The 21,471-nt window shown below is 54.8% G+C and overlaps 1 protein-coding gene across 2 annotated transcripts; it reads right to left on the bottom strand.

Moving 5' to 3' along the window:
- Window positions 1-1,351: 1,351 nt before the first annotated feature.
- Window positions 1,352-21,446, bottom strand: ALDH16A1 (aldehyde dehydrogenase 16 family member A1). Of its 2 annotated transcripts, none has more exons than XR_748649.2 (17): window positions 21,202-21,446; window positions 14,682-14,784; window positions 13,853-13,979; window positions 13,082-13,260; window positions 12,406-12,483; window positions 11,043-11,224; window positions 10,806-10,958; window positions 10,031-10,216; window positions 9,712-9,807; window positions 9,399-9,535; window positions 9,139-9,244; window positions 8,893-9,023; window positions 7,723-7,890; window positions 7,341-7,542; window positions 3,594-3,779; window positions 3,166-3,263; window positions 1,352-1,685 (listed from the first exon to the last, which is right to left on the bottom strand). XR_748649.2 is itself a non-coding variant. In XM_010369464.2 (17 exons), exons 1-17 carry the CDS (start codon window positions 21,289-21,291, stop codon window positions 1,524-1,526), a joined length of 2,409 nt encoding a protein of 802 aa, XP_010367766.1. In that variant the 5' UTR covers window positions 21,292-21,446; the 3' UTR covers window positions 1,352-1,523. The 2 variants fall into 2 exon arrangements, 1 of the variants encoding a protein (XP_010367766.1); XM_010369464.2 differs by having other exon boundaries at window positions 3,166-3,288.
- Between the last annotated feature and the right edge of the window lie 25 nt (window positions 21,447-21,471).

Genomic DNA, 21,471 nt, shown 5'->3' with positions numbered 1-21,471 from the left:
AGCAGGAGAATCGCTTGAACCCGGGAGGTGGAGGTTGCAGTGAGCCAAGATGGTGCCGCTGCACTCCAGCCTAGGTGACAGAGAGAGACTCTTGTCTCAAAAACAAAACACAAACCAAAAAAACCCACCCATAACCAGAATCCTAAGGCAGTGGTGTGCTGAAGCGGCTCATATTGGCTCAAGGGAGCTGACCTGTTAACAATTTAGGATCTCGGCTGGGCGCGGTGGCTCACGCTTGTAATCCCAGCACTTTGGGAGGCCGAGGCGGGCGGATCACAAGGTCAGATCAAGACCATCCTGGCTAACACGGTGAAACCCCATCTCTACTAAAAATACAAAAAACTAGCCGGGTGTGGTGGCAGACGCCTGTAGTCCCAGCTACTCGGGAGGCTGAGGCAGGCGAATGGCGTGAACCCGGGAGGCGGAGCTTGCAGTGAGCTGAGATGGCGCCATTGCACTCCGGCCTGGGCAACAGAGTGAGACTCCGTCTCAAAAAAAAAAAAAAAAAAAAAAAAAAAAAAAAAAAACCCAACAACAACAAAAAAATTCAGGATCTCTCAGCCAGTTGTTTAATCACCTGTACCTTGAAATCCGGCACAGTGGGAGCATTTATACCATGGAAATTGACAAAAGTCATATAGGAGGACTTTAATTTTATTCCAGAGAGCTCCTTTACTGCGTATGGATTCTGGGGACATGAAAAGGCAGAGAAAACCAGAGAGCAAGAGCTGCCAGATGGAGAAGACAAGAAGATATGAGAGTCCTAAGGCCCCGTCAGGGGTCCTCGGGGGTCCCCTTTCTCTGTTTCACAAACACAGCATTGTGCTGGAGCCAGCTCCTGAGCTGCTCAACCTCAGAACTAAAATGGCCTTGAGCCAGGTGTGGTGGCGCATGTCTGTTGCCCCAGCTACATGTGAGACTGAGGCATGAGGATCCCTTGAGCCCCAGAGGTTGAGGCTGCAGTGGACTGAGATTGTGCCACTGCACTCCAGCCTGGGTGACAGAGCCAGAACTTGTCTCAAAAAAAAAAAAAAAAAAAAAAGGGAGGCTGAGACAGGTGGATCACAAGGTCAGGAGATCGAGACCATCCTGGTTAACCCGGTGAAACCCCGTCTCTACTAAAAAATACAAAAAACTAGCTGGGCGAGGTGGCGGGAGCCTGTAGTCCCAGCTACTTGGGAGGCTGAGGCAGGAGAATGGCGTGAACCCGAAAGGCTGAGCTTGCAGTGAGCTGAGATCCGGCCACTGCACTCCAGTTTGGGCGACAGAGCGAGACTCCGTCTCAAAAAAAAAAAAAAAGCCTCGTATCTGCCAGAAGTTGTTACACCCTTTCTTCTTACAGAAGCATAGCTAGGGTTTGTCAGAGACTTTATTGGAAGACTTTATGCTTCTCACAGAAGCATAGCTAGGGTTTGTCAGAGACTTTATTTATTCCCCACAGAAGGGGAAAGTCCCAGGTGTTTGCGGGGGTGCATTTCCCCTTGGTCTGAGGTGTCCAAAATGCAGCAGGTGGCGCTCAGGCATTAGTCCCCCATAGGCAGCCACAGGGCCTTGGTCCGCGCTGATCGCAGCCCTAGCTCCGGGCCTGCCCCCTCGGTCTCCTGGTCCCAGGCCCGCAGGCAGCCCCTGTTCGCCCACACCGGTTTGAGGTTTCCTGCTGAGGCCCACTCCACAAACTGGGAACCCTGAGATGAGGAGAGAGGGGGGTCAGCACATCTGCGGGCTTGTTGCTAAGCACCTGCTTCCTCCGTGATGAGGACTGTTACTGATCAGGGGCTTCAGGCTGGACCTATGCTCTGTAGCTACAATGCTCGGTTCCTTCCAAGCAAAACTTCCAGATGGTAGGGAAAGGCATTTGATCCAGGGGTTAGGGAATTTCCTCTCCCTTAACAGCCCAAGTTGAGAGGAATGAGGCCCAAGGCTCTTGTCAACAAGTTCACATCTGTTACCAACAGGTGATTTAAGAGAGTGGACAGTGGGGCGCGGTGACTCACTCCTGTAATCCCACCACTTGGGGTGGCTGAGGCAGGCAGATCACACGAAGTCAGGAGTTTGAGACCAGCCTGGCCAATATGGGGAAACCCCATCTCTACTAAAAAAAAAAAAAAAAACCCAGCAATTAGCCAGGCATAGTGGCGAGTGCCTGTAGTCTCAGCTACTTGGGAGGCGGGAGAATCACTTGAACCCGGGAGGCAGAGGTTGCAGTGAGCCGAGATCGTGCCACTGTATTCCAGCCCGGGCGACAGAGTGAGACTCTGTCTCAAAAAATAAATAAATAGCAGTGGCTCACGCCTGTAATCCCAGCACTTTGGGAGGCTGAGGCGGGCGGATCACGAGGTCAGGAGATCAAGACCATCCTGACTAATACGGTGAAACCCCTTCTCTACTAAAAATACAAAAATAAATTAGCCAGGCGTGGTGGCGGCGCCTGTAATCCCAGCTACTCGGGAGGCTGAAGCAGGAGAATGGTGTGAACCTGGGAGGCAGAGCTTGCAGTGAGCCGAGATCACCCCACTGCACTCCAGCCTGGATGACAGAGCGAGACTCCGTCTCAAAAAAACAAAATAAAATAAAAATAAATAAATAAATAAATAAATAAATAAATAAATAAATAAATAAATAAAAAAGCAGACTCAACCAGTCTGCTCCAGATCACTTGAACCCAGGAGTTTAAGATCAGCCTGGCCAACACAGAGAAACCCCTGTCTCTGCAAAAGAAAAAAATTAGCTGGGCTTAGCTGGGCATGGTGGTGCATGCCTGTGGTCCCAGCTACTCAGGAAGCTGAGGTGGGACAGTGACTTGAGCCTGGGAGGTTGAAGCTGAAGTGAGGTATGATTGCATCTGGGTGACAGGGTGAGGCTCTGTCTTAAAAAAAAAAAAAAAAACACTGTAGACTGTGGGCCTCCAAATCTAGGGTGTGGTCCTTAGCAACGGGCTGTCCACTGAGATGAGGTCTTCGGGCTGGGCAGCTCTCAGGCCTTTGTTGCTAAGGACAGCCTCTTCGTTAGTAACTGGAGTACTAAGGGCGGGGCCTCAGAACCTTGTTGTCAAGGAGTTTCTCCCCTTAGCAACAGGAGTTCTAGGAGGGCGGGGCTGTTTCCGGAAAAGGAGGAGCCTGTTTGAAGTTTCAGATGTTGAAAATGGCAAAACAGAACAAAGAGCACCTGGGCGGATCCGAAATACCACATGGCCTGGACGTCCTGGTGCAAGGCCAGGCAGCGGGTCAGATGGTCCCGGTCTCCTGTCACCACGTTGGCCAGGCCTGCTGGGAACAGGGTGGCCATGTCCTAGGGGACGCAGAGAGTGGGTGGGTTGGGAGGGCCGTGGGGGCAGGGCAAGGAGTGGGCATCCAGGGGGTGGCCATGGGAAGGAATGGGACAGGGGTGGGGGGTCGGGCTTGGACGAGAAAGCCCCAGGTCTGGGCTGAAGAATGGGCACTGGGTCGCCAAGGAGTGAAGGTTTGGATGCTGAGGCTGGGGGCAGCATGCGTACCACGGAGGGTGCGGTAAGAGCCAAGCTCCTGCCGAGTTTGGGCGTTTTTCTGCTGCCCTGAGGCTACCGGGAGAAGAGGCAGGAAAGCAAGGGGCTATACCTGGCAGACCTCCAGGGCCAGCAGGGGACAGGCCGCGCTGGGCACCATGACCACAGTGTTGCCGTAGGCCAGGGCAGGAGCGAGCAGGGACACGAAGGCAAGCAGGGGCCACTCGTCCGGACACACCACAGCCAGCACACCCAGCGGCTCCCGCAGGCGCAGCACAGGGCCTCTCAGCCCCGCTACCTGCAGGGACAGGCGGGTCACGCATGGGGCAGGGGAGCCCCGCCCACAGTGAATGAGAGACCGAGTTGCTCCGCGTCCTTCCCAACACCTGGTGTTGGCCCAAACCGCACCCTTGTGGAAGCCCCCGCCATTTCGCAGACGCAGGTCAAAGTGAATCATTCCACAGGGGTTCCGGCGGTGAGAAACATCCTGCACAACCAACCTACCTTCCTTCCTTCCTTCCTTTCCTTTCCTTTCCTTCCTTTCCTTTCCTTCCTTCCCTTCCTTCCTTCTTTCATTTCCTTCCTTCCTCCCTCCCTCCCTCCTTCCCTCCTGTTTTTTTTTGAGACAGAGTCTTGCTCTGTTGCCCAGGCTGGAGTGCAGTGGCACGATCTCAGCTCATTGCAACCTCCGCCTCCCAGGTTCAAGCGATTCTTCTGCCTCAGCCTCCCGAGTAGCTGGGATTATAGGCGCCTGCTACCATGCCCAGCTAATTTTGTATTTTTAGCAGAGATGGGTCTTTACCATATTGGCCAGACTGGTCTCGAACACCTGATCTCAAGTGATCCAGCCTGCCTCGGCCTCCCAAAGTACTCGGATCACAGGCGTGAGCCACTGCGCCTGGCCCACTCTGTTTTTTCTCCTCTTTTCCTTTTTTTTTTTCCTTGAGACAGGGTCTTACTGGGTAGCCCAGGCTGGAGTGCAGTGGCATGATCACAGCTCACCGTTGCCTTGACCTCCCAGGCTAAAGCAATTGTCCCACCTCAGCCCCCTGAGTAGCTGAGAATACAGGTGCGTACCACCAGGCCCAGCTAATTTGTTGTTTTTTGTAGACATGAGACATGTGTTGTCCAGGCTGGTCATGAACTCATGGGCTCAAGTGATCCGCCTACCTCAGCCTCCCAAAGCGCTGGGATTATTTTCTTTTGTTAAGAAGAAATACGGTGCTAGGGGTAGGAGGCAAGGGGAGGGAACGTAAGAGGACTAGTCAGTAGGTGCAGCAAACCACCACGGCACGCGTATCCCTATGTAACAAGGCTGCACGTTCTGCACACGTATCCCAGAACTAAAGTAAAATAAAAATAAAAAAGAAGGCCGGGCGCAGTGGCTCACACCTGTAATCCCAGCACTTTGGGAGGCCGAGGTGGGCGGATCACGAGGTCAAGAGATCGAGACCATCCTGTCTAACACGGTGAAATCCCATCTCTACTAAAAGTACAAAAAAAAAAAAAAAAAAATTAGCTGGGCATGGTGACAGGTGCCTGTAGTCCCAGCTACTCGGAAGTCTGGGGCAGGAGAATGGCATGAACCTGGGAGGCGGAGCTTGCAGTGAGCCAAGATCGCGCCACTGCACTCCAGCCTCGGCGACAGAGCGAGACTCCGTCTCAAGAAAAGAAAGAAAGAAATATGGTTTGGCCCATGATAGAGTTTGGATGTCTCACCCAAATCTCATGTTGAAATGTAATCCCCGGCCAGGTGTGGTGGCTCATGCCTGTAATCCCAGCAATTTGGGAGGTCAAGGCAGGCAGATCACCTGAGGTCAGGAGTTCGAGACCAGTCTGACCAACAGGGAGAAACCCTGTCTCTACTAAAAATACAAAATTAGCTGGGCGCGGTGGCGCATGCCTGTAATCCCAGCTACTCGGGAGGCTTAGGCAGGAGAATTGCTTGAATCCGGGAGGCGGACCCGTGAACTCAGATCGCACCATTGCACTCCAGCCTGGGCAACAAGAGCGAAACTCCGTCTCGGAAAAAAAAGAAAAAAAAAGAAATGTAATCCCCAATGTTGAAAGCGGGGCCTGGTGGCAAGTGATGGTATCATGGAGGTGGATTCCTCATGAATGGTTTAGCACTATCCCACTTGCTACTGTCCGCGAAATAGTGAGTTCTCCTGAGATCCAGTTATTTAAAAGTATAGCACTGGAGGCTGGGCGTGGTGGCTCATGCCTGTAATCCCAGCACTTTGGGAGGCCGAGGTGGGCGGATTACCCGAGATCGGGAGTTCGAGATCAGCCTCAACATGGAGAAACCCCGTCTCTATTAAAAATACAAAATTAGCAGGGTGTGGTGGCACATGCCTGTAATCCCAGCTACTTGGGAGGCTGAGGCAGGAGAATTGCTTGAACCTGGGAAGCAGAGGTTGCAGTGAGCCAAGATTGCACTGTTGCACTCCAGCCTGGGCAACAAGAGCGAAACTCTGTCTAAAAATAAAAATAAAAAAAAAAGCGTACCACTGGCTGGGTGCAGTGGCTCACGCCTATAATCCCAGCACTTTGGGACGTCAAGATAGGCAGATCACTTGAAGCTAGGAGTTCGAGATCAGCCTGGGCAACATGGCGAGTCTCTTGTCTCTATAAAAATACAAAACTACCCAGTCATGTGTGCTGGTGTGTGCCTGTGATCCCAGATACTCAGGAGGGTGAAGTGGGAGGCTTGCTTGGACCTCGGAGGTTGAGGCTGCAGTGAGCCATGATTGTGGCACTGCATTCCAGCCGGTTGACAGAGGGAGACTGGTGCCAACAGGCCCAGCTAATTTTTCTATTTTTTGTGGAGACATGGTTTCATTGTGTTGCCCAGGCTTGTTTCAAACTCCTGGCCTCAAGCAATCCACCCACTTTTGCCTCCCAAATTGCTGGGATTACAGGCGTGAGCCACCATCCCTGGCCAGGTGTTTTTTTTTTTTTTTTTTTTTTTTGTGACACAGGATCTCGCTCTGTCGCCCAGGCTGGAGTGCAGTGGCGGGATCTTGGCTCACTGCAACCACCGCCTCCTGGGTTCAAGCAATTCTCTTGACTCAGCCTCCCGAGTAGCTGGGACTACAGGCGCCCACCACCGTACCCAGCTAATTTTTTGTATTTTTAGTCGAGACCGGGTTTCACTATGTTAGCCGGGAGGGTCTCGATTTCCTGACCTGGTGATCCACCCACCTCGGTCTCCCAAAGTGCTGGGATTACAGGTGTGAGCCACTGCACCCCCAGGTGTTTCTTTTTGCTTTTCTTTTTTTTTTTGAGACGGAGTCTTGCTCTATCTCCCAGGCTGGAGTGCAGTGGCATGACTTGGCTTACTGCGAGCTCCGTCTCCCGGGTTCACGCCATTCTCCTGCCTCAGCCTCCCGAGTAGCTGGGACTATAGGCGCCCGCCATCACACCCAGCTAATTTTTGTGTTTTTAGTAGAGACAGGGTTTCACTATGTTGGTCAGGCTATTCTTGAACTCCTGACCTCTTGATCCGCCCACCTTGGCCTCCCAAAGTGCTGGAATTATAGGTGTGAGCCACTGCGCCCCCAGGTGTTTCTTTATAGCAATGCAAAAACCGCCTAACAGCCCACTAAATTGATTTTATGGTCCAGGAATGGGTCGCTATCCATCATCTGGCGAACGCCGCTCTACGAGGCAGGTTGTGTGTCCACTCACTGTACAGATGAGGAAACTGAGGCAGGGAGGGGTGAAGCCATTTGCTGATGATCCTGCCGTGGAAGGCAGTGGGGCTGGGCCTGGATCCCAAGCCTGGCTCATCTCACAGCCTCTGGTCTGAGCCCCACCCCACCTGCCCAGCTCGCCCACGTGCCCACAGATCCTTCACCTGCAGGGTGTGGCCTTGGGCCTGCGCCCGGGCCCCCCATGCCCGAAGTCGCCTTGCACTCAGCTCCACCTCCGCCTCCGCAGCCTTGAGCTCCACTCCCTGCCTCTCCAGCCTCGAGGCCAGGGTAGATTTCCGGCGCTCCAGTGCAGCCGCCAGGGCCCATAGCAGGGCCGCCCGGGCCCCTGGGAACTGCCCCGCCCAGCTGTGGGCAGACAGTGCACAGTGGGGGTCAGCATCCTGGTCTTGGCTTTCCCGACAGCCCACCTCTGTCCACAGCCCCTACCCTGGGGGCCCAGCCTCCCAGTCCACCAACTGCTGGGGGCCCAGGTTCCCCTCTCTACCACGCCATGACCCCTGGGCTTTCCCGTGTGACCCCTCTTACCCAGGGAAAGCCTGGTGAGCGGCCTCCACGGCACCTCGGATGTCCTTGGCTCCACCCTCAGCCACGTAGCCATGGAGGTTGCCAGACGAATCCTGGATAGGCCTGGAGCTTCGGGCCCCAGGAGCCTGGAAACGGCCCCCAACGAAGAGCCCATAGGGGGGTGCTGGGCTGGAGTAGGGTGGGACATGAGGAGGAGTCCTGAGCCCTCAGTCTGCTCAGACCTTATGCTCTACCCCACTGGGAAGACCGCCTCGGCTCCCGTGAGCCTCTGGGGTACCCCAAACCCCTGTTCCCATGAGCCTCTGGGGGACCCTGAATTCCAGCTCCCACGATTCACTGGGGGACCCTAAACTCCTGCTCCCATGAGCCTCTGGGGAACCCCAAATTCCTGCTTGCATGAGCCTCTGGGGGACTCAAAGTTTCTGCTCCTATGAGCCTCTCGGGGACCCCAAACCCCTGTTCCCACGAGCTTCTGGGCACCCTAAACTCCTGCTCCCATGAACCTCTGGCAGACCCTAAACTGCTCCCGTGAGCCTGTGGGGCACCTCAAATTCCTGTTCCATGAGCCTCTGGGGGACCCTAAGCTCCTGCTCCCATGAACCTCTGTGCTCCCATGAGCCTCTGGTAGACCCTAAACTCCCGCTCCCTTGAGTCTTTGGAGGTACCTTAAACTCCTGCTCCCATGAGCCTCTGGGGGACCCCAAACTTCTGCTCCCATAAGCCTCTGGGAGATTCCAGGCTTCTGCTCCCATGAGCCTCTGGGGACCCTAAAATCTGGCTCCCTTGAGCCTCTGGGGACCCCAAAATCCTGTTCCCATGAACCTCTGGGGGACCCTAAACTGCTCCCATGAGCCTCTGGGTGACCCTAAGCTCCTACTCTTTCTGCTCCCATTAGCCTGTGGGGGGCCCCAAGCTTCTGCTCCAGTGAACCTCTTGGGGACCCCAAGCTCCTAGACTCATGAGTTTCTGGGAGAGCACAGACATTCATGGGGCAGAGCTGAGTCTCAGCAGGCCTGGGGTGGGGAAAGTGTGAGGCCACAATGTGGTACTCAGCAGGACCATGAGACAGCTTGGACGGACCTCGCACCAGCCCTCCAGTCCATGGGGAAATGGGCATCAATTCCCCTCTCCCTGTTCACACCCCCAGACCACTGGCCTCTAACGACTCACCTGGGCCCTATTTCAGGCCCAGCCGGCAGGGTTGAGGGAACAGCAAGGCCAAAGGTGTCATAGTTCAGGTTCTTGGAGAGGCAGGACAGCCGGGCAGGGGTCCCTGAGGGCCGCAGATACTCATACAGCCCCTGTGAGAGAGACAGTGTCAAGAGGATGCAAGGGGCACGTGAGGCTGGATGCAAGTGTCAAGGGCACAGCAGGGAGTGGGGCTGGTGACTGGTGACGGGGAGGGGATGTGCTCACGTCTGGGCCCCCATGCCAGGAACACCCACTCTCCTTACAGCCGCCTGTGGGCACTGAAGGGTCTCTGAGGCCGTGGGCATTGATCCAGACGGTGCCCACCTGGAGCCTGTGGGGAAGATGGAGACGTCCGACAGAGGAAAACAGACAGTGGCTGGCTGGGAGAGGGGTGAGTTAAAGGCACAGGGAGCGACCCAGGGAGAAGGGAGATGAAGACAAGAAGAATGAGGAGAGGAGTGAGTGCCTGGGCCATGCAGACTGACCCGTAGCCCAGCTCCAGCGCCTGCCCCAGCCTCTCGCTCCACACGCTGGCACTGCCCCCGCGGGGCGTCCCGTTGGCCAATGCCAGTGCCTCCTTGGCTGTGCGGAAGGGGGAGGCCACAACCACAGGCCACGGCACCTGCAAGGGGTGATGGGGCGGCTCAGGCCTCTGGGGCCCACCCACCAGGGAAGGAGCCCAGAGCAGGTAGCAGCCCCCTGCCTGGGTCACACGGTCACCCCAGGGGCTTCCGCAGGCACGGAGCTGCTGCCCTTGGCTGGCAGTGGGTAGGAGTTCTACAGACCTAAGGGGCTCACCTCTGCCTGGGCACATGGGGAGGCTGGGGGCAGGTTGGAGACCAAGGTTGGAGGATAGAATGGGTGTTCTGAAGGCACATCGCCAGCCTGGAACACCTAGGGAGAGAAATGATCTAGAAGTCGACCTCCAGTCCCTTCCTGCTGAGACCCAGGAGTCCAGGCCCCCAGCCCTTCCTCCCTCAGACCCAGTAGTCCAGGCCCAGCCCCTCTTTCCTTAGACCCAGTTGTCCACGCCCTGCTCCCTCCTCCCTCAGACTCAGGAGCTGGGTCTCCAGGTCCCTCCTCCTCTGACACCCTCAGTCTGTGCCCCTTGCCTCACCTGTGCACCCTGGCTCTGTGCCTCACGCACAAAGCGCTGGACCAGGTCACATGCAGCAGCCCCCCGGGCCCCCATGTCCACGGCCCCATCCAGCCCTCGGCCACTCCGAAGCCGCCCCATCCGCTCCTGCAGTCTTCTCATGGCTTCGTCCCACACAGACTCCTGGATAAGGAGCCTGAGGCCACCCTGTGAGGAAAAAGGGCGTCAGGAGATCACGCCACTGCACTCTAGCAAGTTGGTGATCTGAAGAGTGAAGACAGAGGCTGGAAAACTAGGGACATGGACACTCAGATAAATCAATAGTCCTGAAGAACAGAGAGACCGGGTGCAGTGGCTCACGCCTGCAATCCCAGCACTTTGGGAGGCCGAGGCGGCTGGATCAACAGAGGTCAGGAGTTTGAGACCAGCCTGGCCAACATGGTGAAACCTCGTCTCCACTAAAAATACAAAAATTAGCCAGGTGTGGTAGTGGGCGCCTGTAATTCCAGCTACTCGGGAGGCTGAGGCAGGAGAATCACTGGAACCCAGGAGGTAGAGGTTGCAGTGAGCCGAGATCGCACCATTGTACTCCAGCCTGGGCGACAAGAGCAAAACTCCGTCTCTCAATAAATAAATAAATAGATAAATAAAATAAAATGAACACATATAGAAAAACAAAACAAAACATAACAAAAAACCCAACAAATAAAATGAACAGAGACTCAGGACCCCAAGGCCTGGAGACAGACACCTACAGCCTCCAGGGTGTGAGGGGACAGGAGTGCACGGGTCTCACCGGGCCGCGGTCGGACCAGGCGGCGTCCACAACACCCTCCACGGCCGAGTCTACGTCCGCTGTGTCTGTCAGCAGCAGCAGCGACTCCGTCCCCAGCGCTAGGCCCAGCTCCGCACACTCACCCGCCAGGGTCCGTCGAAGGGCACGGCCTTCCTAGGGACCCCCCACCAATTCAGCCACGGGAGGAGCTTTGCAGCCCCCAGACACGTTCCACCACAACCCCTGTCCTGAAGGTACCTCCAGGGCTCCGCAGAAGGCCACCTTCTGGATTCCAGGCTGGGAGGCCAGGACAGGCACCAGGGAGGCAGGGCCACTGATGACATTCAGGATTCCTGGGAACGGGCCCAGCTCCCCCGACAGCTGGGCCAGGAGGAGGGGCGTCGGGGAGGCCGGGGGCACGAGGGCCACCACAGTGCAGCCTGGAGAAGCGGAGCAGCTCAAAAATTCAGGAGTCCAAGTTCCAGCCCCTGCTCCCTCAGACTCAGGAGTCCAGACCCCGGCCCCTCCTCCTTCAGACCCAGGAGTCCAGGTCCCAGCCCTTCCTCTGACAGACCCAGGAGTCCAGACCTCAGTCCCTCCTCCCTCAGACCCAGGAGTCCAGGCCCCCAGCCCCTCCTCCCTCAGACCCAGGCCCCCAGCCCCTCCTCCCTCAGACCCAGGAGTCCAGGCCCCCAGCCCCTCCTCCCTCAGACCCAGAAGTCCAGACCTCAGTCCCTCCTCCCTCAGACCCAGGAGTCCAGGTCCCCAGCCCTTCCTCCTTCAGACCCAGGAGTCCAGGTCCCCAGCCCCTCCTCCTTCAGACCCAGGAGTCCAGGTCCCAGCCCTTCCTCTGACAGACCCAGGAGTCCAGACCTCAGTCCCTCCTCCTTCAGACCCAGGAGTCCAGGCCCCCAGCCCCTCCTCCCTCAGACCCAGGAGTCCAGGCTCAGCCCCTCCTCTCTCAGACCCAGGAGTCCAGACCTCAGTCCCTCCTCCCTCAGACCCAGGAGTCCAGATCCCCAGCCCTTCCTCCTTCAGACCCAGGAGTCCAGGTCCCCAGCCCCTCCTCCTTCAGACCCAGGAGTCCAGGTCCCAGCCCTTCCTCTGACAGACCCAGGAGTCCAGACCTCAGTCCCTCCTCCTTCAGACCCAGGAGTCCAGGCCCCCAGCCCCTCCTCCCTCAGACCCAGGAGTCCAGGCTCAGCCCCTCCTCTCTCAGACCCAGGAGTCCAGGCCCCCAGCCCCTCTTCCCTCAGACCCAGGAGTCCAGGCCCCCAGCCCCTCTTCCCTCAGACCCAGGAGTCCAGACCCCCAGCCCCTCTTCCCTCAGACCCAGGAGTCCAGACCCCAGCCCCTCCTCCCTCCGATCTGGTAGTCCAATCCCCCAGCCCCTTTTTCCTCAGACCCAGGAGTCCAGGCCCCTGGCCCCTCCTCCCTCAGACCCAGGAGTCCAGACCCCGAACCCCTCCTCCCTCAGACCCAGGAGTCCAGACCCGTAGCCCCTCCTGCCAGACTCAGGAGTCCAGGCCCCAGCCCCCTTGTCTCTCAGACTCAAGTTTGGGCCCGACAATCCCCTCCTTTCTCAGACCCAAGAGTCAGGATCCCCCAGGCCATCATTTACCCACAGCCAGGGCAGGGCAAATCCTCCACATCATCTCAAGGAAGGAGAATGTGGGTGGCAGGATGAGGCCAATTACTCCTGCAAGAAGAAAATGAGGCGAGAGGCAAAAACAAAACAAAACAAAACAAAACAAAAAAAACCAGTCAGGCGTGGTGGTGCATGGTTGTAGTCCCAGTTACTTGGGAGGCTGAGGTGGGAGGATTTTGACCCCAGGAGGTCAAGGCTCACAATTATAGTGAGCTATAAGTGCACCACTGTACTCCAGCCAGGGTGACAGAGAAAGACCCTGTCTGAAAAAGAAAAAGAATGAGGAGACTGGACGCGGTGGCTCATGCCTGTAATCCCAGGCACTTTGGGACGCCGAGGTGCGTGAATCATCTGAGATCAGGAGTTGGAGAGCAGCCTGACCGACATGGTGAGACCCCCTTCTCTATTAAAACACAAAAATTAGCTGGGTGTGGTGGTGGGTGCCTGTAATCCCAGCTACTCAACAGGCTGAGGCAGGAGAATCACTTGAACCCGGGAGGCGGAGGTTACAGTGAGCCGAGATTGCGCCACTGTACTCCGGCCTGGGTGACAAGAGCGAAACTCTGTCTAAAAGAAAAGGAATGAGGGGATTGGAGCTGGCACTGCTAGGTCATGTGAGAGGAGAGGGCTAGGGACTCCAGGGTCTCACCCATGGGCTCCCAGCCTGCCAGTGCCTCCTCCTGGGTGGATGCCTGGATTGCATGGTAGTGGAGAAGCTGCTGAGCCAGCTGGACGTCCCCGTCTCGAACCTCTCGAACAGCCCGCCCAGTCACCAGGGATTCCAGGGTCCACAGCAGCCGCTGGTGCTTCTGGATCACCTTGGCCAGCCTGTGGAGAAAGCAAGAGGGTGCTCATTTTCCAACAGGCCTCAGCCTCACAGAGTCCTGGGCTGCTCCTATATACCTGGACTACAATTCCCATGAGCCCGAGGCATCCCCACCATTTACCTGGGGCAAAGGGCAGTGAAGATCTATGGGAATTGTAGCCGTGGAAACACAAACCCTGAGGATGCTGTGTAAAGGTCTTGGCCGTTGGAAATCCCTGAAGCTTCTGGGAAATTGAGTCTTAGCTTCTAACCCCAATTGCATTTTGGGAAATGGAATCTTTGCCTCTAGCTGCCCCCAAAGCAGCTAGGAAATGGATTTAGGGGCTTCACCAGCCCCAGTGAACTGCTGAGAAATGGAGCCCCAATGAGCTTCAAGAATGTCCTGTGAAATACAGGCTTTGCGGCTTCTAGTCCCAGTGAATAGTGGACAACGGATGCATGTTTCGGCCACTACTGCCCACAGCACATACTGGGAATCTGAGCCTTAGCTGCAGATTAATTCAGTGGGATCTTGGGAAATAGCCTTTATTCCCATGGTCTCGAGTGGATGCTGGGGGTCCCCGCCTCCCAGGGTCCACACCTCAGCTGCATCACCTGGCCAGGTGCTGGCCCCGGACGATACCAGGGTGGGCACTCCAGCTCTTAAATGCCGTCCTGGCTGCCTCCACGGCTGTGGCCACATCCTCGGCCTGTGCCTGCAGGCAACTGGCCAAGTTCTCTCCTGGGGAGAAAAGTGGAGGGACTCAGATGGGAGGAGAGATGGCGGGGAGCCCATGTCAGGTCTGGAGGGGGCTGAGATTTTCGAAGCCTGGATCAGCCCAAGGGTGTAAAGCTTGTCCCCATTCTCTGCTGGGTCACGGCTATGATCACCTCCAGTGCAAGGAAGGGATTTTTATTTTTATTTATTTATTTTTTTTTTTGAGACGGAGTCTGGCTCTGTCACCCAGGCTGGAGTGCTGTGGCCGGATCTCAGCTCACTGCAAGCTCCGCCTCCCGGGTTCACGCCATTCTCCTGCCTCAGCCTCCCAAGTAGCTGGGACTACAGGCGCCGCCACGTCGCCCGGCTAGTTTTTTGTAGTTTTTAGTAGAGACGGGGTTTCACCGTGTTAGCCAGGATGGTCTCGATCTCCCGACCTCGTGATCCGCCCGTCTCGGCCTCCCAAAGTGCTGGGATTACAGGCTTGAGCCACCGTGCCCGGCCTAGGAAGGGATTTTCCCAGACAGCAGTTTCACAAAGCCTCCACAGAGAGCCGGAACCATAATTAGGGTGACTGGTTGCAGAAGGAACCAGACATCGCAGTCCCTCTCTCACCACCAGCTACTTCCTGCCCTCAGGGCCCTAGCAAGGGGAATGGGTGTTGGTGGGTAGGGCTAGAGGGCACAGATACCTCTCTTCCACTAATGACTGGGGGACATCTCGTACCTGTGATGGGATCCTGGCAAGGCACTGAATTCCTGTGTTCAGGCTTTAACCACTTTCCATTCACATAGTGGCCCAAGCACCGGTCCTGGGTGTCCAGCCAGGCCTGAGGGAGGTAGAGACAGTTTGGAAAGGGGTTCGGGAGGAGCTGGGGCAGTTCAACCCCTACCCAGAATCCTCTAGGAGGGGACATCTGTCTCCCTCTGCTCCATCAGCTAATTCTTTTCCTCCTATTGCTTTAAAAAAAAAAAAGTTTGTGGTAAAATAGAGCATTTCAAAGTATACACTTCAGCAGTTTAGAGGCATTCTGTGCATTTACAGTGTTGTGTAACCATCACCACCCTCTAGTTCTAGAACATTTTTCCCTTTTTTTTTTTTGAGACGGAGTCTCGCTCTGTCGCCCAGGCTGGAGTGCAGTGGCGTGATCTCGGCTCACTGCAAGCTCCAGCTCCCGGGTTCACGTCATTCTCCTGCCTCAGTCTCCCGAGTAGCTGGGACTACAGGCGCCCACCACCACGCCCAGCTAGGTTTTTTGTGTTTTTTAGTAGAGACGGGGTTTCACCGTGTTAGCCAGGATGGTCTCGATCTCCTGACTTCGTGATCTGCCCGCCTCGGCCTCCCAAAGTGCTGGGATTACAGGCGTGAGCCACTGCGCCCGGCCCCCCCATTTTTTTTTTTTTTTTTTTTTTTTTTGAGACGGAGTCTTGCTCTGTCGCCCAGGCTGGAGTGCAGTGGCCGGCTCTCAGCTCACTGCAAGCTCTGCCTCCCGGGTTCACGCCATTCTCCTGTCTCAGCCTCCCGAGTAGCTGGGACTACAGGCGCCCGCCTTGTCGCCCGGCTAGTTTTTTGTATTTTTTAGTAGAGACGGGGTTTCACCGTATTAGCCAGGATGGTCTCGATCTCCTGACCTCATGATCCGCCCGTCTCGGCCTCCCAAAGTGCTGGGATTACAGGCTTGAGCCACTGCGCCCGGCCTCATTTTTTTTTTTTTTTTTTTTTTGAGACGGAGTCTCGCTCTGTCACCCAGGCTGGAGTGCAGTGGCGCGATCTCGGCTCACTGCAAGCTCTGCCTCCCGGGTTCAAGCCATTCTCCTGCCTCAGCCTCCTGAGTAGCTGGGACTACAGGCAGCCGCCATCACACCCGGCTAATTTCGCTTTTTATATTTTTAGTAGAGATGGGGTTTCACCATGTTGGCCAGGCTGGTCTTGAACTCCTGCCCCAAGTGATCTGCCCACCTTGGCCTTCCAAAGTGCTGGGATTACAGACGTGTTAACATCTTTAATTCATTCAATTAGGGTCTCAACTGAGTCCTTGGGCTAGTGCCACAAGAGTGGCGCCTATTTGGAGTCTACTTTGGGAGGCTGAGGTGGGCTGAGCCTAGGAGTTCAAGACCAGCCTGGGCAACATGGTGAAAGCTCATCTCTTCAAAAAATACAAAAAGTTAGCCGGGTGTGGTGGTGAGTGCCTGTAGTCCCAGCTACCTGGGAGGCTGAAGTGGGAGGATCACTTGAGCCCAGGAGGTGCAGGCTGCAATAAGCTAAGATCACACCGCTGCACTGCAGCCTGAGTAACAGAGCAAGGCTCTGTCTCAAAAAAAAAAAAAAAATTTTTTTTTTTTACCACATCTCACTCACCACATCTCCTCCATATTTCTTTCTTTTCTTTTTTTTTTCCTTTGAGACGGAGTCTCACTCTGTCGCCCAGGCTGGAGTGCAGTGGCGCAGTGTCTGCTCATTGCAAGCTCCGCCTCCCAAGTTCACGCCATTCTCCTACCTCAGTCTCCCAAGTAGCTGGGACTACAGGCACCTGCCACCACGCCCGGCTAGTTTTTTTTTTTTTTTTGTATTTTTAGTAGAGATGGGGTTTCACCATGTTAGCCAGGATGGTCTCGATCTCCTGACCTTGTGATCCACCCGCCTCGGCTTCCCAAAGTGCTGGGATTACAGGCGTGAGCCACTGCGCCCGGCCTTCTCCTCCATATTTCTTTCTCATCCTGGTCAGATCTTCTCTGCTGCTAAATCCAAAACACACTGCTCACTTTCTCCTCCTACAGATTCTCCTAGCATCTCTGATGTCACATATTCCTGATTTTTCTCGTACTGGCCCTTCTCCTTTTCTATTTTTTTTTTTTGAGACAGAGTCTCACTCTTGTCGCCCAAGCTGGAGTGCAATGGTGCGATCTTGGCTCACTGCAACTTCTGCCTCCTGGGTTCAAGTGATTTTCCTGCCTCAGCCTCCTGAGTAGCTGGGATTACAGGCAGCCGCCACCATGCCCAGCTAATTTTTATATTTTTAGTAGAGATGTATTTTCACCATGTTGGCCAGGCTGCTCTCAAACTCCTGGCCTCAGGTGATCCACTCGCCTCAGCCTCCCAAAGTGCTGGGATGACAATCATGAGCCACCATGCTTGACTTCTGTTTTCTCTTTAAAGCAAAAAAAGTTACTTAGAAGTTCCAAACTCAAACGCCCACAGGGAAAAGAGACATCTGTAAGATAGTCAGGGATATTTGATCATGAACTGGCCATTAGATGACATTAAAGGATGATTGTTGGCTGGGCATGGTAGCTGACATCTGTAATCCCTGCACTTTCCCACACTGAGATGGGAGGATTGCTTGAGCCGAGGAGTTTGAGACTAGTCTGGACAGACACAGCAAGACCCCATCTCTACAAATAAAAATAAAAAATTTGCCAGTCATAGTAGTACACACCTGTAGTCTCAGCTACTCAGGAGGCTGGAGTGGGAGGATTGCTTGAACCCAGGAGTTCCAGGCTGCAGTGAGCTGTGATTGCGCTACTGAACGCTAGCCTGGGCAACAGGGTAAGACCCTGTCTCAAACAAACAAACAAAAAACAAAAAGAATGAGTTAATGTTGTTAAGTGTGGTAACAGACCATGGTAGTTTTGTAACAAAATGAACCCTTATCTGTTAGAAGAAAGGATTCAAATATTTATAGGAAAATACTGTGACATCTGGGATTTGTTTAAATTACTCCAAAGAAAATACAGAAGAAAACAGCGCTGATAAATGTTGATGATGGTCAAAGCAGAGTGATGGGTAAATAGGAGTTCAAAATAAATGCTAATTATTCGGTGGAAGTTTGAAAATTTTCCCCCAAAAGAAAAACAAAATTCCAAAAGAATGTCCAGAGGGTTCCAGGAGGCCTGAGAAGAGGGCCTGGATGAGAAGAGGAGCTTACGATTCATTGAAAGGACAGGAGCTATTGGTTCCAGATGATTTTTGTCAGGGAAGTTGAGCCAAAGTTTGACACATTTTGGAATTTTATTTTCAAGAGGACCTCCCGGATGTTTACATGGAATCAATTATCCAGCATTTCACATTTTCAAAAATAAAGTTCAGGCCAAAGAAAACATGTTTGTTGGTTGAGTCTGGCCCAGAGAACATGGGTCTGAAATGCAAGGGCTCAAGTCCAAGTCTCAGCTTCACTTTTTATGTTTTATTTTTATATTAAAAAAGATGAGGCCTAACCATGTTGCCTCACCATGTTGCCCAGGCTGGTCTCGAACTCTTAGGCTCAAGAGATCCTCCTGCCTCAGTCTCCCAAACTGCTGGGATTACAGGTGTAAGCCACTTGCCTGGCCTCAACTTCTTATTTTTTTGGGGGGACACGGTCTCATTCTGTCACCCAGGCTGGAGTTCAGTGGTATGATTACTGCACCTCCCAGGCTCAGGTGATCCTCCCACCTCAGCCTCCCGAGTAGCTGGGACTACAGGTGTGCGCCACCACCGCTGGCTAATTTTTTGTTTTCTGTTTCTTTTTTTTTTGAGACAGAGTCTTGCTCTGTTGCACAGGCTGGAGTGCAGTGGTGCGGTCTCGGCTCATTGCAACCTCCGCCTCCCAGGTTCAAGCGATTCTTCTGCCTCAGCCTCCAGAGTAGCTGGGATTACAGGTGCCTGCTACCATGCCTGGCTGATTTTGTATTTTTAGTAGAGATGGGGTTTTACCATGTTGGCCAGGCTGGTCTCGAACTCCTGACCTCAAGTGATCCGCCCACCTGGGCCTCCCAAAGTGTTGGGATTACAGGTGTGAGCCACCACGTCTGGCTGCCTTTTTTAACATACCCACCAGGCAAAATTCCAACGGAAGGACTATCTCTGTCATATCCTGCTGAGCAAAGTTCCCAGGAACAACCTATCACATCCCAGCAGAAAAAGGGCCAAACTGCCTGATCATAGGAATACCTTGTCAATATCCTGCCAGGCAGCAAGCCATACTGCCCAGACCCCTCCCGCCCATACCTAGAAGTACCCTAGCCTGTAAGCAGCGGTGGGCTCCAGCATTAAGCTGGTACCCCCATCTCCGCAGGTTTTTGCAATATACCTGTGTTGCCGTAGGCCTCCTGGGTCCCTGTCTTTCTTTCACCCTCGCCTTCCCTTTAAAAAACCTAACACTTGGTATGGCTAGTTTTTTACATTTTAGCCATTTAGGTGCATAGTGATAGCTCATTGTGGGTTTAATTTACATTTCTCTCTCTCTCTCTCTTTTTTTTTTTTGAGACAGAGTCCTCACTCTGTTGCCCGGGCTGGAGTGCAGTGGCGCGATCTCGGCTCACTGCAACCTCTGCCTCCCAGGTTTAGGCAATTCTGCCTCAGCCTCCCGAGTAGCTGGGACTACAGGTATCTGCCACCATGCCCAGCTAATTTTTTTGTATTTTTAGTACAGAAGGGGTTTCACCGACTTGGCCAGGCTGGTCTCGAACTTCTGACCTCATGATCCGCCCGCCTTAGCCTCCCAAAGCTCTGGGATTACAGGTGTGAGCTACCGCGCCCGGCCATTTTTTGTTTGTTTGTTTTTGGAGACAGAGTCTTGCTCTGTTGCCCAGGATGGAGTGCAGTAGTGCGATCTGTGCTCACTGCAACCTTCGCCTCCCAGATTCAAGCAATTCTCCCACCTCAGCTTCCCGAGTAGCTAGGATTACAGGCAAACACCACCACGCTGAGGTAATTTTTGTATTTTAGTAGAGCCGGGGTTTTACCATGTTGGCCAGGCTGGTCTCGAATTCCTGACCTCAGGTGATCCGCCCGCCTCAGACTCCCAAAGTGCTGGGATGACAAGTCTGAGCCACCACGCCTGGCCCAATGTTTTGTATTTTAGTAGAGACCAGGTTTCACTATGTTGCCCAGGCTGGTCTCGAATTCCTGAGCTCAAGCAATCTGCCTGTCTCGGCCTCCCCAAGTGCTAGGCTGTGCCAGGGTTCTGATCCAGTCCCTTCCACCTGGGCCATTGCTCTGGCCTCCTGCCCTCCCCCTCAAAGAAGCCTAAGCTTCTCCCACCTGGGTACTGGGGGACCCTAGGGGATCATGAGAGCCCCGTGAGGGAATTCTGAGAGTGCCTGGGGAAATGACAGAAAGTTCGAGGCGTCCTACTTATTTGCAGGAACCCCACGAAGGTTCTGGGGGCCTCCAAGGGATCATAGGAATCCTAGGGAGGTTCTGAGGACCCCCAGGGGATCATGGGACCCTCATGAGGACTTCAGGGGTTCCTGAACAATCATGGGAACTCTATGGGACATTCCGAGAGCTAGAGAGATCGTAGGAGCCCCGTGAGGGTTTTGTGAGGGGCCGTAAGTAATTACAGGAAGTCCTGATGTGGCTGCGTGCAGTGGCTCACGCCTGTAACCCCAGCACTTTGGGAAGACGAGGTGGGTGGATCACTTGAGGCCAGGAGTTCGAGACCAAACTGGCCAACATGCTGAAACCTTGTCTCTACAAAAAGTACAAATATTAGCTGGGAGTGGTGGCACACGTCTATGGTCCCAGTTACTTGGGAGGCTGAAGTGAGAGGACAGCTTGAGCCCAGGGGGTTGAGGCTGCAGTGAGGTGCGATCACGCCACTGCACTTCAGTTTGGGCGACAGAGTGAGACCCTGGCTCAAAAACAAAAACAAACAAACAAAAAACCCAAACCGGAAGTCCTGATGTATTCTAGGCTCCTGAGAGTTCCCGTGAGGGCACATGAACCCCACGAGTATTGAGGGGCCCTATGGGATCACGGGGTCGCCATGGAAGTTCTGAAGGTCTCCGGGTAATCAAGGGGATCAACGGAGTCCCTCAGGAGGTCTGGGGTGCTCCGGGGGCCCATGAAAGCCATAGGATGTTTTAAAGAGTCGTGGAAAGACAATGGAGGTTGTGGATCGCCGGAGCCCCACAGGAATCTTAAGGGGTCTGGTGGTGCGCGTCAGGTTCTGAGGGGACCCTGAGGAATCACGAGAGCGTCTAGAGGAGTTCGGGAAAACCGCGGAAGCACCACGAGAAGTTCAGGATCAAGGGGCAAGAGGACAGCTAGGGAAGATGGGAACAGACTAAAAGGCCGAAGCCGCCACCGCCAAGGCTCAAGGGAACGTCCTACAGGGCGCGATCCTATTGGGCGGCGGGAATCAAGGGGACTGAGAGAGGCGGAGTTGCTGAGCTGCCGCAGTGGATGACGGGACTCCGCGCGAAAAACCGGGAGCCCAGGCCTGGGTAACGCAGCGGGCAGCGCCAGCCGGGCAGGCTCTCACCAGTGCGCATGCGTGGCTCTCCGGCACCGGTCCGTACTCCAGCGAGGTGAAGATCTCGCGGGCGCGGGGCCCTGCACGCGTCGCAGCCATCGCCTACCCGGAACGCTTTCCGCGAAGACTGGGGCGCTCTGTGTTAAGGGGAACCTTGAGGTCCGAAGGGCCACACCTACCGTTCCAGCCCAAAGGGGCAGGACTAATGGGAATGGGGTGGGGCTACGAGATACAGAGAGCAGCCTCGCCCACACTTTTTGCCTTAGGCCTCGTTGGACC

The sequence above is a fragment of the Rhinopithecus roxellana genome, chromosome 12 (assembly GCF_007565055.1).
Source record: "Rhinopithecus roxellana isolate Shanxi Qingling chromosome 12, ASM756505v1, whole genome shotgun sequence".
Taxonomy (NCBI): domain Eukaryota; kingdom Metazoa; phylum Chordata; class Mammalia; order Primates; family Cercopithecidae; genus Rhinopithecus; species Rhinopithecus roxellana.
The sequence above is the reverse complement of the archived record's forward strand: the minus strand, read 5'-3'. Positions and strand labels throughout refer to the sequence as shown.

Coding starts and splice junctions, on each gene's coding strand:
- ALDH16A1 (XM_010369464.2), bottom strand. CDS start 21,291: ATGGCTGCGACGCGTGCAGGGCCCCGCGCCCGCGAGATCTTCACCTCG. Junction 14,785..21,201: donor AGAGCCACGCATGCGCACTG/GTGAGAGCCTGC, acceptor TACCTCCCTCAG/GCCTGGCTGGACACCCAGGA. Junction 12,484..13,081: donor GGCAGGCTGGGAGCCCATGG/GTGAGACCCTGG, acceptor TTCTTCTTGCAG/GAGTAATTGGCCTCATCCTG.